The following is a 19,394-nucleotide window of genomic DNA, read 5'->3' as shown; positions in this document are numbered from 1 at the left end:
TGTAGCAGTGTTTTTATTATAATTGTTTAGGTGGGCTGCTAAAATTCACAATGAGTGAGGTGAAATTATCTCTATCACACCCCTGGATAGCAGTAAAAAACCCAACAGGTGTCCTAAAAAAAAAAAAAAAAAAAAAAAATCTTGGCTAGACATACAATTTAAACTTTCCTACTACCACAATAGGACACCTCCAGTAGCCCGACCTATTCACGTTCATAGAATTAACAAAAAGAAAAAGCATCACAGAGTTTATTGGTGCAGATAACACGCTTTATTGCAATCAATGAACTATCTCCAAGAGGTTCAATAAATAGATAATTCTACAGTCACAATAAATACTACATGAAAGAGCAACAACAAATTATTGAGCTTTACAGGTTTTATCAACAGCTTGCTTGACTGTGGTTCTCTCCTTTTTTGCCCTGTTGTCATAACATGTAATGCTATCTACTCACACACAATCACTGCACCCATGAACCTCTAGGAGAGTTGCCACTGATTCTGCACGCGAGTCTCTGAACTTGCTTCGATGAGGGTATGGCCGGATGATGTTACTTTTTGGAGCAAGTTGAGGGAGTCGACATGTCAGAAAAAGGGCAATGAAACAAATTGTGAACAAAGTGTTGGCCGCTAACACTTTGCTCAGCTTAGAAATAGTCTCTGTTGAACAGTAAACAGTCGTCGTTTGTCAATAATGGAAATATTGCAGTGCTGCCTACAGGAGGGTAGTTGCAGACAGCACCTTATATTTACCATTATTTCAAATATGTAATGTTTGTTAGCATAGTTCGTGAGTAGCATCCTCTATCGGGTGTAAGTCTTCAACAGGGAGTTTCTCAACCTGCTGAGGTATACTTAAGTCATCAACATGGTGTTGAGGCACATAGTTTAATGGTAGACAAGGTATTCGCTTCCTAGGAAACTTTCTCCTGCCCACCGTTCGTTCCGTTGCATTTTCTTTAAAACGTCACAAAATATATGGTACAGAACTCCATAACCGGTCAACTCGGCTATATACAGTATGTACATGTCAAAAAAAGGTTTTAGACTCTTAAGTTAAATAAGAGCAAAATTCAGTGTAAATCTGTGGACTTTGTCTTATAAAGGTAGGTACAAAAATAATTCTCTATTTACAAATCAGTTCCAGTCCTTGTGAATCACCTGTAGGAATACAGGTGAATGTAAACGATCAATAACTTAGGGTGTTCGAACATTGATATTCACAGACGCAGAATCCGATCCGAAATCATTTGATAGCTTCAGTGTGTAACGCCCCCCGTCTCTCTTTTGAACATCCGTGATGGTTAGGGTGGTCAAGTCTTCAGAGGTTTCGATGTGAACTCGGCCCTTCTGTTCTTCGGTAGGAACAGATCGCCCAGAATGAGACCATGCAACATCTGGGGTGGGTTCTCCAGCAAAGGCACAGGCTACTGCAAGAACCTTTCCTGCATCAATGCTGACATCAGATGGCAGAGCTTCAATCTTAGGTGAACTCCCTTTAAATGGAAAGTAAAGAATAAACAGTTAAACCCATATAAAAAAAAAAAAACCCTGCAAGACAAAGGCATAATGAGCTAGAATGCATTGCATACTAGCTCATTATGAAATACTTACCTTAGATCAAAGCTGTTGCAGCGGTCCCTGTACACCGCTGTGACCAGCGACATGTCTCCTGTCGTTATTTCCGGGTTCGCGGGCACCGGCGCTGTGATTGGCCGGAGCCGCGATGACGTCACTGGTCACGGCACAAGCCCTTTAGAAACAGCACAATCAAACCAACTCTCACATGCACATGCATCGATCACGTTGGCGCAAGCGTATATGGTAAATATCTCCTAAACCATGCAGGTTTAGGAGATATTTACAGTACCTACAGGTAAGCCTTATTATAGGCTTACCTGTAGGCACAAGTGGTGTAATAGGGTTTACATCAACTTTAATAGCAGTTTTTAGGAAATGAAGCCCAAATGTACATATTACCTTTTTTTATAAAGTGGGACTGAATTCAAAAAGTGAATATTTGCTATATTATATAAATCATTTAGAAATGTTAATTGTGCCTCAGCGGTACCCTTTTTTCTGAAATTATTACTAAAAATTGCAGCACATTTCCTGGTGTGTAAGGGTGCCTATGTAGTAGTGTCTACAGCAGCCTTTCTCAACCTTTTTCAATATGGAGGAACCCTTGAAATAACTTTCTGGTCTCAGGGAACCCCTGTTAAAACTTACCATATCTTCAACTCATGATACATCAGTGTGATGGTCAATTGGGAGAATGCTTCTTACACTCGTGGTCATTAGGAAGAATGCCTCCCCTTCCCCCCCTGACATATAGCTAAAAAGATCAATGGTGCTAGTAGTTACCTATCTGCGAGACACAAATTGCTCAAGGATTTCCTAGGGTTCCATGGTGGAACCCTCGGGTTCCATGGAATCCTGGTTGATAAACCCTGGTCTACAGCCTCATAGATGTACATCTGCAGTGTGAGATTAAGCCACCACTGCCTTAGGAGATTTGGTGATGTCACTACTATACTGCTCACTGTTGTTCTTGCTGGAGGTTCTGATTTGAAAACGGAAAAAGCGATATCAAGGTGGCTGCCTCCACATAAGGATGCAGTGCAGAACAAGGAATGGTAAATCAGTAGTGGGGAAAAGATCAGCTGTAGACCACAGGAAATACCAGTGATGAGTCCTTCGCTCTTTGTGCTTTGTTTAGGCCAGTTCCCACCACCATCAGAATAAAACACAGCAGAGCACTTTTCTTTTTAACTTTATTGAAATGTCACAGTGTAACATTTCATTAATTTCTATGCAGTGCTGAAAAAAATGGAGCTGCATTTGAAGCCTGTGGTTTTCTCTGCACAATCCTGCAGAGAGCACTCTGCTGGTTACATGACTGACAGGTCATGAGAATGGGCTTCTTTTCCTCCCAAGACTTCTTTTTTATTTACTATTTATTGAAATGAATGGAGTTTTGGAGTCCTGAAAAAAAACAGAACATAATGCATATCTGTAAAACACATCACAGTGATTTATAAATGTGTCTATTTTTTTTTCATAAGCAGTAGTATGTTTGGAGTAAGACCATACTGCTGCTTTATAAATGGAACCCTCTGTTCAGGCTGCTGAAGGAGGGAAAGTCTGTATGGCATTTTTTAATGCTTTACAAGCATACCAAAGTAGCAATTTAAAAGGCATATTTAGGTACTGGTAATAAGTTCTACAATATACAAACATTTGAGTTGCAAATACTGAATTACAGTAATACCTTGGATTACAAACATAATTAGGTCCAGAAGAATGCTTGTAATCCAAAGCACTCGTAAAATTAAAAGGGGGTTTCCCCATAGGAAATAATGGAAAGATAATCCATTCCACAGCCACTGCTTGTCTATGCAGTACCGCATGTGGCCAGAGGTGCGGGGGCATCGGAGACACTCGAAAACACTGGAAGCTTCTCTGAGAGTCCAGTTTTTACACATCAGATCTTTTATTGCCTTGTTTCCACTGAGCGGTTCGGTACGGTACGCTATTTTGGGTGTTTCCATTGTGAACGCGGCCCATACAACTGAACCGAACCGTTCCATTCTGGGTCCTGCTTCAGATGTGGGGCCATAGAAAATGGAACGGTTCGGTTAGGGCGGAGCTACGATACATTACACTGATTGGCTGACAGAAAACCCTCTGCTGTGCTATGCTGAGACATTTTTTCTAAACCCTGTATGGCCCCTTGTGGTCCCACTTGCAGTGGAAACGCTCACCAGAATAGACCGGACCATTCTAGGCCATTCAAACTGTACCGATCCGAACCGATCCGCTCAGTGGAAACAAGGCATTAGATCACAGCCCTATTGACCCCTAGACTGCAAAGCTAAGGGTCCATTAACTTTGGTGAGTGGGGTCACAAGAGGGGAGTGTGGCACTTGAAAAATCCTGTCCTGAACCACGAAGCACTAGAATTTGTATTTGGAGTGCATAGCACTTTATTTATTATATATGTATGGAACTTGTCAATATTGTCACGGTCAATAATTTATAAGCACATTATCACGTTGATGTTTTATATTCTGCTAGCGCTGTTAATTTATGTATTCACTCAAAAAAAAAAGAGACGCTCGGAGACCACTCGAAAACACTCAGAGACACTCGGAGACACTTGCAGACACCCGGAGACACTCGGGAATGCAGTGTTTCTGAGTATCTCCGAGCATCTTATCTATACTCCGTTCCCGAGTGTCTTCAAGCATCTCTGAGCATCTCCGAGTGTCTCTGAGTGTTTCCGAGTGTCTCCGGTGCCCCTTTAAGTTCTTTAAATCACATATCAGTATGACAAGAAGTCTGTATGACACTTTTAATGCTTTACAAGCATACCAAAGTAGCAATTTAAAAGGCATATTTAGGTAATGGTAATGATAAGTTCTACATACACAACTTTTGAGCTGCAAATACTGAATTATATGATTTCTAAAAGTACGAATGAACAGAGCTGGAACTTTAAAGATTTTCTGAGAAGTTCTCAAATATGTGCTGTATAGTGGTAAATCAAACTTAATATTGATTATGATAACATATCTCTTCTTTTGTAGCTGCTGACTTTTAATTTTCATACATACGACTGAAGCTCCTCTAAGGATTTCCAATAAGCAAGAGAAACATTATTTTCCCTACACATCATCAGCCAAAATATAACAGTGGGGAGAACAGTTGCAGCCATTCTGCAGTGACATTAAGGAAAGATAGGTCATTTATTGTCCATTTTTCTTTTTTGCAGCCTAAAAGAGGGCAACAGACAATCCAGGCTGTGTGCTTACCTCTGAATCCTGCAGATAACATTCTGCTGGAGGAACTTTCCATATGTCTTATGCTGGAGGATTCCATCATGCTGCTGGAGTGCATTTCCATAAAGGACGCTTCTTTCACTGAGGACATACTGGCAAATTTTGATTCAGAAATACTACCACTGCTGCTACTGCTGAAGGAGGCTTCTTGTCTGGAGGCAGACGTTTGCATGGATTGAAGAGACAAGCTTTCAAGCAGACTAGCTTCACCAGCAGCTTTCAGCATAACTTGCTTGGTAGGCTCTTCAACAAGACCTATGGTTAAGAATACAAACGCTATGTCAATGCAAGCACATTATGGGTCAGTTATCCTGTATAACTGGCATAGACAGCCTGGAACATTAACCGCTTCATTACTGGGCACTTTCACCCCCTTCCTGCCCAGGCCAATTTTCAGCTTTCAGCGTTGTTGCACTTTGAATGACAATTGCGCAGTCATGCAACATTGTACCCAAACAAAATTTTTATCATTTTTTTGAGACAGATAGAGCTTTCTTTTGGTGGTATTTAATAACCAATGGGTTTTTTGTTTTTCGCTAAATATAAAAAAAATAAATAAATAAAAGATTTTCTTAGTTTCTGTTATAAAATTTAGTAAATAAGTCATTTTTCTCCTTCACTGATGTGCACTCATGAGGCTGTACTGATGAGGTGGCATTGAAGGGCACCGATGAGGCGGCGCTAATATGTAGCACTGATGGGCACTGATAGGCACCACTATTAACCACTTGCCGACCGCCTCACGCAGATATACTGCGGCAGAATGGCACGGGCAGGCAGAATCACGTACCTGTACGTGATCTGCCTTCCGCGGGCCGGGGGGTCCGATCGGACCCCCCCGTGCCCGAGGCGGTCTACGTTTGTCCCCCGGGCGATCGGACATGAGGGGGAGGCCATCCATTCGTGGCCCCCCCCTCGCGATCGCTCCCAGCCAATGGGATCATTCCTCTGCTGCTGTATGCTAAACAGCAGCAGAGGAAATTATGTCATCTCTCCTCGGCTCGGCATTTTCCGTTCCGGCGCCGAGGAGAGAAGACTTCAATGTGAGTGCACAACACACACACACACAGTAGAACATGCCAGGCATACATTACACCCCCGATCCCCCCCCCCCCCCCCCGTCACACTGACACCAAGCAGTTTTTTTTTTTTCTGATTACTGCATTGGTGTCAGTTTGTGACAGTTAGTGTGGTAGGGCAGTTAGTGTTAGCCCCCTTTGGTCTAGGGTACCCCCCTAACCCCCCCTAATAAAGTTTTAACCCCTTGATCACCCCCCGTCGCCAGTGTCACTAAGTGATCATTTTTCTAAACGCTGTATTAGTGTCACTGGTGACACTAGTTAGGGAGGTAAATATTTAGGTTCGCCATCAGCGTTTTATAGTGTCAGGGACCCCCATATACTACCTAATAAAGGTTTTAACCCCTTGATTGCCCCCTAGTTAACCCTTTCACCAGTGATCACTGGTTAATACTATAACTGTTACGGGTGACGCTGGTTAGTTCGTTTATTTTTTATAGTGTCAGGGCACCCGCCGTTTATTACCGAATAAAGGTTTAGCCCCCTGATCGCCCGGCAGTGATATGCGTCGCCCCAGGCAGCGTCAGATTAGCGCCAGTACCGCTAACACCCACGCACGCAGCATACGCCTCCCTTAGTGGTATAGTATCTGAACGGATCAATATCTGATCAGATTTATACTAGCGTCCCCAGCAGTTTAGGGTTACAAAAAACGCAGTGTTAGTGGAATCAGCCCAGATACCTGTTAGCACCTGCGTTTTACCCCTCCGCCCAGCCCAGCCCAGCCCAGCCCACCCAAGTGCAGTATCGATCGATCACTGTCACTTACAAAAAACTAAACGCATAACTGCAGTGTTCGCAGAGTCAGGCCTGATCCCTGCAATCGCTAACAGTTTTTTTGGTGGCATTTTGGTGAACTGGCAAGCACCAGCCCCAGGCAGCGTCAGGTTAGTGCCAGTACCACTAACACCCACGCACGCACCGTACACCTCCCTTAGTGGTATAGTATCTGAACAGATCAATATCTGATCCGATCAGATCTATACTAGCGTCCCCAGCAGTTTAGGGTTCCCAAAAACGCAGTGTTAGCGGGATCAGCCCAGATACCTGCTAGCACCTGCATTTTGCCCCTCCGCCCGGCCCAGCCCACCCAAGTGCAGTATCGATCGATCACTGTCACTTACAAAACACTAAACGCATAACTGCAGCGTGCGCAGAGTCAGGCCTGATCCCTGCGATCGCTAACAGTTTTTTTTGGTAGCGTTTTGGTGAACTGGCAAGCACCAGCGGCCTAGTCCACCCCGGTCGTAGTCAAACCAGCACTGCAGTAACACTTGGTGACATGGCGAGTCCCATAAGTGCAGTTCAAGCTGGTGAGGTGGCAAGCATAAGTAGTGTCTCGCTACCACCAAGAAGAAGACAAACAGGCCCGTCGTGCCCATAGTGCCCTTCCTGCTGCATTCACCAATCCTAATTGGGAACCCACCACTTCTGCAGCACCCGTACTTCCCCCATTCACATCCGCAACCAAATGCAGTCGGCTGCATGAGAGGCATTTTTATGTCCTCCCGAGTACCCCTACCCAACGAACCCCCCCAAAAAAGATGTCGTATCTGCAGCAAGCGCGGATATAGGCGTGACACCCGCTATTATTTTCCCTCCTGTCCTGATAATCCTGGTCTTTGCATTGGTGAATGTTTTGAACGCTATCATACACTAGTTGAGTATTAGCGTAGGGTACAGCATTGCACAGACTAGGCACACTAACACAGGGTCTCCCAAGATGCCATTGCATTTTGAGAGACCCGAACCTGGAACCGGTTACAGTTATAAAAGTTACAGTTACAAAAAAAAGTGTAAAAAAAAAACAAAAAAAAAAATATAAAATTAAAAAAAATACTTGTCGTTTTATTGTTCTCTCTCTCTCTATTCTCTCTCTATTGTTCTGCTCTTTTTTACTGTATTCTATTCTGCAATGTTTTATTGTTATTATGTTTTATCATGTTTGCTTTTCAGGTATGCAATTTTTTTATACTTTACTGTTTACTGTGTTTTATTGTTAACCATTTTTTTGTCTTCAGGTACGCAATTCACGACTTTGAGTGGTTATACCAGAATGATGCCTGCAGGTTTAGGTATCATCTTTGTATCATTCTTTTCAGCCAGCGGTCTTCTTTCATGTAAAAGCAATCCTAGCGGCTAATTAGCCTCTAGACTGCTTTTAGACGGCTAATTAGCCTCTAGACTGCTTTTACAAGCAGTGGGAGGGAATGCCCCCCCCATCGTCTTCCATGTTTTTCTCTGGCTCTCCTGTCTCAACAGGGAACCTGAGAATGCAGGCGGTGATTCAGCCAGCTGACCATAGAGCTGATCAGAGACCAGAGTGGCTCCAAACATCTCTATGGCCTAAGAAACCGGAAGCTATGAGCATTTCATGACTTAGATTTCGCCGGATGTAAACAGCGCCATTGGGAAATTGGAAAAGCATTTTATCACACCGATCTTGGTGTGGTCAGATGAGATGCTTTGAGGGCAGAGGAGAGATCTAGGGTCTAATAGACCCCAATTTTTAAAAAAAAGAGTACCTGTCACTACCTATTGCTATCATAGGGGATATTTACATTCCCTAAGATAACAATAAAAATGATTAAAAAAAAAATGAAAGGAACAGTTTGAAAATAAGATAAAAAAGCAAAAAAATAATAAAGGAAAAAAAAAAAAAAAAAAGCACCCCTGTCCCCCCTGCTCTCCCGCTAAGGCGAACGCAAGCGTCGGTCTGGCGTGAAATGTAAACAGCAATTGCACCATGCATGTGAGGTATCACCGCAAAGGTCAGATCTAGGGTAGTAATTTTAGCAGTAGACCTCCTCTGTAAATCTAAAGTGGTAACCTGTAAAGGCTTTTAAAGGCTTTTAAAAATGTATTTATTTTGTTGCCACTGCACGTTTGTGCGCAATTTTAAAGCATGTCATGTTTGGTATCCATGTACTCGGCCTAAGATCATCTTTTTTATTTCATCAAACATTTGGGCAATATAGTGTGTTTTAGTGCATTAAAATTTTAAAAAGTGTGTTTTTTCCCCAAAAAATGCGTTTGAAAAATCGCTGCACAAATACTGTGTAAAAAAAAAATTAAACACCCACCATTTTAATCTGTAGGGCATTTGCTTTAAAAAAATATATAATGTTTGGGGGTTCAAAGTAATTTTCTTGCAAAAAAAAATAATTTTTTCATGTAAACAAAAAGTGTCAGAAAAGGGCTTTGTCTTCAAGTGGTTAGAAGAGTGGGTAATGTGTGACATAAGCTTCTAAATGTTGTGCATAAAATGCCAGGACAGTTCAAAACCCCCCCAAATGACCCCATTTTGGAAAGTAGACACCCCAAGCTATTTGCTGAGAGGCATGTCGAGTCCATGGAATATTTTATATTGTGACACAAGTTGCGGGAAAAAGACAAATTTTTTTTTTGCACAAAGTTGTCACTAAATGATATATTGCTCAAACATGCCATGGGAATATGTGAAATTACACCCCAAAATACATTCTGTTGCTTCTCCTGAGTACGGGGATACCACATGTGCGAGACTTTTTGGGAGCCTAGCCGTGCACGGGACCCCGAAAACCAGGCACCGCCTTCAGGCTTTCTAAGGGCGTAAATTTTTGATTTCACTCTTCACTGCCTATCACAGTTTCGGAGGCCATGGAATACCCAGGTGGCACAAAACCCCCCCAAATGACCCTATTTTGGAAAGTAGACACCCCAAGCTATTTGCTGAGAGGTATAGTGAGTATTTTGCAGACCTCACTTTTTGTCACAAAGTTTTGAAAATTGAAAAAAGAAAAAAAAAACATGTTTTTTTCTTTTCTTTCATCATTTTCAAAAACAATAGAGAGCTGCATAATACTCACCATGCCTCTCAGCAAATAGCTTGGGGTGTCTACTTTCCAAAATGGGGTCATTTGAGGGGGGGGGGTTTGTGCCACCTGGGCATTCCATGGCCTCCGAAACTGTGATAGGCACTGAAGAGTGAAATCAAAAATTTACACCCTTAGAAATCCTGAAGGCGGTGATTGGTTTTCGGGGCCCCGTACGCGGCTAGGCTCCCAAAAAGTCCCACACATGTGGTATCCCCATACTCAGGAGAAGCAGCTAAATGTATTTTGGGGTGCAATTCCACATATGCCCATGGCCTGTGTGAGCAATATATCATTTAGTGACAACTTTGTGCAAAAAAAAAAAAAGTGTCACTTTCCCGCAACTTGTGTCAAAATATAAAATATTCCATGGACTCAACATGCATCTCAGCAAATAGCTTGGGGTGTCTACTTTCCAAAATGGGGTCATTTGGGGGGGTTTTGTGCCATCTGGGCATTTTATGGCCTTCAAAACTGTGATAGGTAGTGAGGAGTGAAATCAAAAATTTACGCCCTTAGAAATCCTGAAGGCGGTGATTGGTTTTCGGGGCCCCGTACGCGAATAGGCTCCCAAAAAGTCCCACACATGTGGCATCCCCGTACTCAGGAGAAGCAGATGAATGTATTTTGGGGTGCAATTCCACATATGCCCATGGCCTGTGTGAGCAATATATCATTTAGTGACAACTTTTTGTAATTTTTTTTTTTTTTGTCATTATTCAATCACTTGGGACAAAAAAAATTAATATTCAATGGGCTCAACATGCCTCTTAGCAATTTCCTTGGGGTGTCTACTTCCCAAAATGGGGTCATTTGGGGGGGGGGGGTTTGTACTGCCCTGCCATTTTAGCACCTCAAGAAATGACATAGGCAGTCATAAACTAAAAGCTGTGTAAATTACAGAAAATGTACCCTAGTTTGTAGATGCTATAACTTTTGCGCAAACCAATAAATATACGCTTATTGACATTTTTTTTACCAAAGACATGTGGCCGAATACATTTTGGTCTAAATGTATGACTAAAATTGAGTTTATTGGATTTTTTTATAACAAAAAGTAGAAAATGTCATTTTTTTTCAAAATTTTCGGTCTTTTTCCGTTTATAGCGCAAAAAATAAAAACCGCAGAGGTGATCAAATAACATTAAAAGAAAGCTCTATTTGTGGGAAGAAAAGGACGCAAATTTCATTTGGGTACAGCATTGCATGACCGCGCAATTAGCAGTTAAAGCGACGCAGTGCCAAATTGTAGAAAGTGCTCTGGTCAGGAAGGGGGTAAATCCTTCCGGGGCTGAAGTGGTTAAGCAGCACTGATGAGCACTGATAGGCGGCATTGATAGGCGGCACTTATGGGCACTGATATGCTGCACAGATAGGCGGCACTGATGAGCAGGCACTGATGTGCACTGAAAGGCAGCACTGACTAGCATCACTGATGGGCACTGATTGGCATCACTGATGGGCACTGATTGACTTTACTGCTGGGCACTGACTGGCATTACTGCTGGGTACTGTTGAGGCTGAAATGATAATCAGGGCACGAGGAAATGTCACTGAACTTCCTTGTTTAGATGTGATTGGACACAGCTGATTGCATGGGTAAAGAGCTTCATCAATGGCTCTGTACCGAGATTGGTGATGCATCGTGGACCAGAGACACAGTGCATTGCCGTGCTGCGTGCCCCCCGTGGGTGCGCAATCACGACGAGAGTGAGACATCATATGACATCATGCCAGAACGAGAGAGCCACCTTGCGCCCACCATTTTACTATATGGCAGATGGAAGGAGGTAAAAAAAAAGACATTTTAAAAATAAAAAAAACATTCTCCCATGGTTGTAGGATATATTTTTTAAAGTAACGTTTGTCTTTTAGTGGATCAGTCCATCCAAAACTCACATTCTGGATTTAGGTAGATGCCAACCAAATGAATTACCATTCAGCGTCTTTACTCAGGGACTCATCTTTCAAGATTTTAGACTTGGATTTCCAGACTGGGTACCTTCTATAGCTATTAAGAGGGGTTCTCATTTTCCCTCTTGGATTTTTCAGTAGACTCTATAAGAAACACTAGGAGATTCATGTAATCGCTCTCCATCTATAATTAAATTATCAGATTGAACTCCTATCTGATGATTCGTGGATAGTTTCAGCACTAATATAATTTAGTAGAACCAAAACTGGAAGCACTGGAGCAGAGTAACCACAAGCAACAAATATATGCTTGTCTAAATTCTCACTGATCACCAGTGTAATGGGTTACTCTATCACTAGTTACCAAAGCAAGGTGGAAATTTTACATTGACCACCAAAATATGGGGGTGTTTCTTTAACGAACTAGTGTATGGGGCACATCTTCATTGACAACAAATATAAAAGGGAACTAGACTGCCTGCTCTAAAGTGTGAGTGTAAACCCTAGGCAATCTTCTGACTGCTGCACTCTGTTGGCTTTGCTGACCAGTACATACTCCTGCCTGCTGTACTCAGAAGCTGTGCTGTACTTTAATTATGTACTCCTGACCATTGGCCTTTTTGTCCTCTGTTAAAGGGATTGTAAAGTCTCCTTTTGTTTTTTTTTTTGTAAATAACAAGCATGTTATACTTACCTCCTCTGTGCAGTTGGTTTTGCAAAGAGCATCCCCGATCCTCCTTTTCTCGGGTCCCTCTTTGTTGCTCCTGGCCCCTCCCTCCTATCGAGTGCCCCCTCAGCCAGCAGCTTTCTATGGGGGCACCCGAGCCGAGTTAGAGCTCTGTGTATCCATTCAGACACGGAGCCTTGACCCAGCCCCATCTCTCCCCTGATTGGCTGACTGACTTTGATAGCCACGGGAGCCAATGGTGCCGCTGCTGTGTCTCATCCAATCAGGAGGAATGTCCCGGACAGCTTAGACACTTGTGGACATCGCTGGAGAGAAAAAAAGGTTTTTATCTTAATGCATAGAAAGAATTAAGATAAAATACCTTCTGGCTTTACAACTCCTTTAATTGTTTCATTTTATGATTTCTCCTGAAAAAAAATGGTGTTGTATAGAGGAGGAGGGATTTGGTAAAAGTCGTCCTATCTGGGTGTCAAATACAGTATATTAAATATGTCACTGTGGGAACCCAAAACTGTGTTGTAAGAGACTAAATAGTAAATTAAACTCTACTCAATTAAATTCTACAATTATAGCAACCCTAAGGCAAGATCATGAACCATGAGAAATGATTTGGACAGCCATGTACTAAATAACTCACCTTTGAGTGAGTTATCTGGCCCTGAACAAATAACAGAAAAATAGCATTTTTCTGTTGTTTGTATGGCATCATTGATAGAGAGCTTAATATTCTATTAAGTTTGCACTAAAATAATTTAAGTTAACTGGGAAAAGTTAATGCATAAAGTATATTTTCAGTTTCCAAAGGTTCTACGATACTTACGGAGAACATTTAAAGAGACAGTAGCAGAACACTGTCCATGGTAGTTCTTGGCTTTTATTGTATATTTGCCACTATCCTTCTCGGTTGTATTTCGAATTTCTAGAGAGTAAATATTTTTAGTTCGAGACACTCTGATGTGTGATGAGACTGAAATCTACAAAAAGAGAAACAAATAAAATACAATTTATTTTTTCAGTTAAATAAAGAGAAAACAATCGATTGAAAGAAAACTGATAAAGCTGACTTACCAGAATATTGTCTTTAAACCATTCAACTTCAGGAGATGGATTGCCAGTGATTTCGCAGGTAAACACAACATTTTGACCTTCATTGGCATTTTGAGACTTTGGTTGGTAAACAAATGATGGTGCATTGGAAGCATCCTTGTTTAATGTCAAGTCAAACAGGCATTTGATTATTCCTTGGTCTGTTGTTCCCTCACAGGTCAGGATCCCATGATCTTTGCTGCTAACCTTTTTGATGGTTAAAGTTTGATCATTACCAGATACTCCATATCTGTAGTCTTCAGAGTTTTTTAATTCATATCCATTGAGCACCCATTTTATTTGAGATGCTCCCAACAAACTAGCCTTCAGAGTGACTTTCTGGCCTTCACTAAAACTGACACTACTTTCTAAAGATTTAATCTCTGTATGAAGAGTTTTGGTTCCTTCAGTGACCAAGTCAGTCTTACTAACCTCCTCTTGAACTACAGATTTTGACATCTGGAGAGATTTTGTAGACTCTCTTGCAGTAGTAACTTGGGAGAAAACATTTTTGAATGTTTGACCAACAAACTGCAGGCTGGTTTTGGAGACTCCTCCTTCTCCAATTATTTCACATATGTATTCACCCTGGTCAGCTTCAGAGATACTGTAAATAGTGAGTTCATAGGTTCCATCAGAAGAGTAATGGAAGCTGAAATGTCCATCTTCCCTCAGCTTCTTACCATCCTTGTACCATGACACTTCTCTTCCATTAAGTAATGTACTCTGAACCACACATGCCAGCTTAGCTTTGTCACCACTAGCTACAGCCTTCAGGTTCTGAGCTATTTTGGGAGGTGAAACAACAGGTAATTGTATCTTATCTGCTGGTGATTTGGTTGCTGATTTGGTTTTTGGTGTTGTTGGCTCTGGAGACTTTACTCTTTTTGGTGATTTTATTGAATCATGAGATTTTTTGTGTGGTTCTGGAGATTTTACTCGGGGTGGTGATGTAACACTTTTCTCAGCTGCTTTTGATCGTTTAATTGTCAGTGTGAAGTGTGCTTCTTGCTTTCCTTCAGAGTTTTCCACGATTACTGTATAGTTGCCCTCATCAGACAACTTGACAGAAGTGATTTCAAAGGTAGAGCTGTGCTTTGTTGATGTTATGTGGTGACGTGTAGAGGACACTATAGCCTTTCCAGCAAGCTGCCATGTAACTGTTGGAGTTGGTTCACCATCAAAGTCACATGAAAACCTGACACTTTCACCTTCAGATACTGTTACAGACTGTGGTTTGGTGAGTATTTTGGCAGGCTCTGAACTCTTAAATTTCCTGTGCACAACTCTTTCTTCCAGTGCTTTTGCTTCAGATGCAGAGACTCTCTTTTCTTCAGATGCATAAGCCTCGTAAGATTCCGAAGATTCTCTTAATGAAGTTACTTGTGATTTAACTTCTCTTCTTGAAGAACTTGCCTCAAATTCAGATGTTTTCTTAAATGAAGCAAATGCATAATCTTCTGATTTAAGCAACTCTGGGAAAGCAGACTTAGGCACAACATCGTCTTTCCTTTTTGGTGTATAGGTGGAAAAATCATCTCCTGAAACATCTAGGGTGGCATAGTCAGAGGCCTCACCTTTGTAGTTTGTACATATGGCACGGTATGTTCCACAGTCTTCAGAATGGCAGTCAATGATTTCCAGAGTCAAAACTCCACTCACATTACTAATATGATATTTGTTGCTTTCCTGAATTTCCACACTATTATGATACCATTTAATATCACCTGTAGGCTTTGATTGCACATTGAGAATAAATCTTGTGTTCTGCCCAATTGGTACACGATGAGAACGCATTCTCAAAGTTATACGGGGAGCATGGTCCAATGAGAAGGGCTGTTGAGTTAAAACTTCATACTTTCTTTCTGAAGACCTTTGTGTTTTGAGAGCAGCTTTCATTGATTCATACCTCGACATAATATCAAATCTTGCAGTTCTTTCAAAACGTGAAAGTGATCTATCACTTGAAACAGGGCTGGGAGATCGAGGCCTTGTTCTCTCAGGTGTGGGAGATCTTCTCTCTGGCTCAGCTGGTTTAGAACGAGGTCTAATTAGTTCAGATACAGGGCGCATAAGCTCAATATAAGTTGGAGAGAGTGATCTTCTCCTTCCAAGCAATCTTGTAACTTCAGGAGATGCTTGACGTATTTGTCTGCTGACTCTCCTGGAAACTTCTTCCTGAGCTTCTTCAACATCAGTTATTTGTGTTATTTCTCTTTCTCTTCTTGATAGCAATCTGCTTTTCTCTTCCTTCTCCATGTATTCAAGGTCTCTTGTATACTGGGAAAGCCTCTGGGTTGTGCTGTATGGACGAAGTAATTCTTCATCCTCTCTTTCTTCAATAATTCTTTGTTTTTGTTTGGGTGGCTTGTATATAGCTCTCTCATAACGCTCTCTAAGATCTGCATAGCTTGTTGTGACCTCCTCTTTAGTTGGGATATGGTAAGTGGAATACCTGGATTCTGCTTCAGTTCTCTTCTCTCTGCTAACATGAGTTTCTGGTGTGGTATAACGAAGGGTTGACAGCTCAAATCTTGGAGGGCTACGACTTGGGGGAGAGGCAGAAAAGCCAAGTACCAACTCTTCTTCTAGTCGTAATCTTTCCTCTTCAACTCTTTTCATAGCCAAATAGTCATCAACTGAGAGAAGTAATTCATCATCAGATACATCTCCAAGAGAGCGTCGGCGTGGCCGATAATAAAGTTCATAATCTGGTGATGGTGTACGACGACGAGCAGGTCTTACAGTTTCCAGGTCATCCTGTGACACTTTTGGTATACGCCATTTCGGTTTGTATTGATCAGAGATGCGTGGCAGTGGCATTACATAGAATTGCTCCCACCTTGAGAGACGAATACGTTTTGGACGTTTTTGAACTATGCGCTCAAGAGGTTCTGGCATTTCAAACTGGTCCCTCAATCTCTTGTACCATTTCATATCAGACATTGGTACAAACTTTTTAATAGACTGATCTTCTTCAAGTGCAGTTGCACCATGTACACGTGGTTCTGGAATCTCATATGGCATGCGGATTACTTTTACTTCTTTCTTCTTTTCCTCTTTTGTAATCTCATATTCTCCTTTTACAGTTTTGGTGCTCACTGCTGGCCTGTACAAAATTGCAGCCTCCCTCAGGGCTTGCTGTGCAACTGGTGTCAGTGGGACAGAATCAGTTCCTGCAAGGATTTCTGCCATTCTCAGGGTTTTGTCAATCTGCCTCTGTACATGTACTTGACGTTCTTCTTCAGATTTGTACTCATGCTTGACATATCGCATGCGCTCAACCTTTAGGTATGCTTGGCAGCTTGTTGATCCTGCACTATTGGTAGCAGTTATTCTGTAGTAACCTGAGTCTTCTGGCAAAGTGTCTCTAATGAAGAGAGCATAATAATCAAGACCCTCATGAATAATTTCAATGTTGGGGCCTAGTGCCAAAGCCTGACCGTCTTTCTCCCATTTCAGTGTTGGTTTTGGAGTTCCTGACACTCTAATTTCAAAGCGGACAGACTGACCTTCCTGGCATTCAGCATTTGCAAGCAAACGCTTAAACATTGGTCGTAAGGTATTGTCTGCTGCTGCTGGGTGAGGAATAACTGTGAGCTTAGCTTTGCAACTGTCATCACCATATCTGTTCTTTGCCACAACAGTATACTCTGCATCATCATCTGTTGTCAGTTTGTGAATGATAAGCTGGTACAGACCTTTGTCAGATTCAAAAGTGTATTTCTTTTCATCTTCACCAGGTTTGATTTTTTGACCTGACTTGAGCCATGTCACCTGTGGATCAGGATGGACTGTAATTGTGACACCAAATCTGATATCTTCACCAATATAAGCTGTGCGGTTGAACAAAGGCAAGGTAAACTCTGGTGGTCTTTCCAAAAGTCTCATGGCATCCACTCTGCGTTTTACCTTCTTCACAGTCCTGCATCTGTAATATTCAGATTGTTCTCTGACACCTATTACAAACAATTCACCATAAGAACTGTCCTCACCGTAGTCATTGACTACTTTGCATCTGTAGGTGCCATCATCTGATTTTCTAATGTCTTTGACATAGATTGTTGCAAGACCTTCATTGTTGTATGTGATTTCATACTTGTCACTATTTTCTAATTGACGGATGCCAAAGTACCAAGTAACTTGTGTAGACTGATCATAATTTTCAATCTTGCAAGAAAATTTGGCATATTCTCCTTCTTCTCCAACAGCATGTGTAATCTGTCCAGAAATTGGTCCTATTTCAATTGATGCGACCTTGACCTTAGCAACTGTCGTTCCCCTCTGGGATCTTATGGCACCACCGCAAGAGATGCGAGCTACAGAGACTACAAAGTTCCATTCCTTCTTAATCAAACTTTGATAGTAACGCCTGTGTCTTAATGTCTTAATCACTTTTGTGCTTTGCTTTTCTGTCTTCTGTTTAAGCCATGAGTGCTCAAGGGCTTCTGTGGCAGTCATGCGACTCTTTCTTTCTTTTACCAGAAGTCTGTCAATGAAATCCAAAGCCTCCAAGCTAACATCTTTAAAAGCTTCATCCTCAAAGTTGTATTCTGCATTGGTGATGTTCTCAATTATCTGCTGGTTTGTTTCAGCTGCAAATGGATTAAGACCACTCAGAAGTATATACACAAGAGTACCAAGAGACCACATGTCAGTTGCTGTACTGACCAAATCATGTTGGTGAACTTCAGGTGCGTAATATTCAGGGGCAGTAAACTGAATTCTAAAACTGTCTCCAGGAATTAACTGCCGGGCTTGACCAAACTCAGTAATTTTAATTCTTGAGCTGCGTCTTGTTGTGTATATGATGTTTTCTGGTCTTATATCAAAGTGTCCAATGCTGTTCGAATGAAGGAATTCAAGAGCTTCACTTATTTGACGTACATAAGAAATTATTTCTCTTTCACAGAGGTCAAAGCCTGCTGCACCAATTCTTTCAAAAATGTCAACACCAGATATAAATTCAAATATCATTACCAGTTCTTCAAGGCTTTCAAATGATTCATACAGGTACAAAATATTTGTGTGTCGAGCAACATTGAGAACAGAAATTTCTTTCTTCACTGAAACCTGGTCAGTACCTTTAACCTTTACAAACTTGGCAAGGAATGTTTTCTTGGAAGAATTGTGAATACAACGGTGAACAATTCCAAACTGCCCATGTCCAAGCTCTTCAGCAATGGAAAATCTTTCATGAAGCACTTTTGTGGAAGAGTGTTCTGCTTTTGTTTTAGAAATTTCAATTTCAGAAACTTCATCATCATAGTTCAACATTCTTGATTTATCTTCTTTAGTTAACACTGGATCTGTTGTTTCAGATGGTTTACTCTGTCCAAACTTATTTTCAGCTATTATTCTGAATTGATATCTTGTTTTTCCAAATAAGTTAACAACAGTGTATCTGGTTTCACGAGATTGGCCAACACGAATCCATCTTTCTGCTGTTGTTGCACATTTTTCAATTATGTAGTTTATGATCTTACTGCCGCCATCAGTAGCTGGGGTATTCCAAGTGAGGTTAACAGAATCTCTTGAAACATCACTGACTTTGAGACCTCTTGGTGGATCAGGGACATCTGCAACATCCAGTTCTACTGTCTTTTGGTCAATGCCAAATCTGTTCTTTGCACAGACTACATAGAAGCCTGCGTCTTTCCTGTCAACTCCATTAGAGAACACAAGTGATGTGAATGAACGTGTTACAATGACTTGATACTGTCCATTGTTGTCAATAAGATCCTGTCCTTTCTGCCATGTAATTACTGGGTCTGGTTTACCAGAGAATGGAATTTTAATACTGACAACTTCACCTCTGAGGGCATGCACAGCACCCATTCCTTCCAGATTTTTAGGCAGATGGATTTTAGCTGGAACTAAAGGAAATAACAAGAACAACAACAACATTGGTTAGTTTGGCTGAAGGAATGCA

The 19,394-nt window shown here is 41.5% G+C and overlaps 1 protein-coding gene across 50 annotated transcripts in view; it reads right to left on the bottom strand.

Moving 5' to 3' along the window:
• Positions 1-248: 248 nt before the first annotated feature.
• TTN (titin) overlaps positions 249-19,394 on the bottom strand; it is a 348,879-nt gene continuing 329,733 nt past the window's right edge. For all 50 annotated transcript variants that reach the window (XM_073633763.1, XM_073633783.1, XM_073633784.1 and 47 more), the window contains 4 exons: positions 13,445-19,338; positions 13,197-13,350; positions 4,815-5,096; positions 249-1,496 (listed from right to left, as the gene is read on the bottom strand). In XM_073633763.1, the coding sequence (XP_073489864.1) occupies positions 1,198-1,496; positions 4,815-5,096; positions 13,197-13,350; positions 13,445-19,338 (6,629 nt within the window). In that variant the 3' untranslated portion in view covers positions 249-1,197. The remainder of the gene's footprint in view (positions 1,497-4,814; positions 5,097-13,196; positions 13,351-13,444; positions 19,339-19,394) is intronic.

The sequence above is a fragment of the Aquarana catesbeiana genome, linkage group LG06 (genome assembly GCF_042186555.1).
Source record: "Aquarana catesbeiana isolate 2022-GZ linkage group LG06, ASM4218655v1, whole genome shotgun sequence".
NCBI classification, from domain to species: Eukaryota; Metazoa; Chordata; class Amphibia; order Anura; family Ranidae; genus Aquarana; species Aquarana catesbeiana.
The sequence above is the reverse complement of the archived record's forward strand: the minus strand, read 5'-3'. Positions and strand labels throughout refer to the sequence as shown.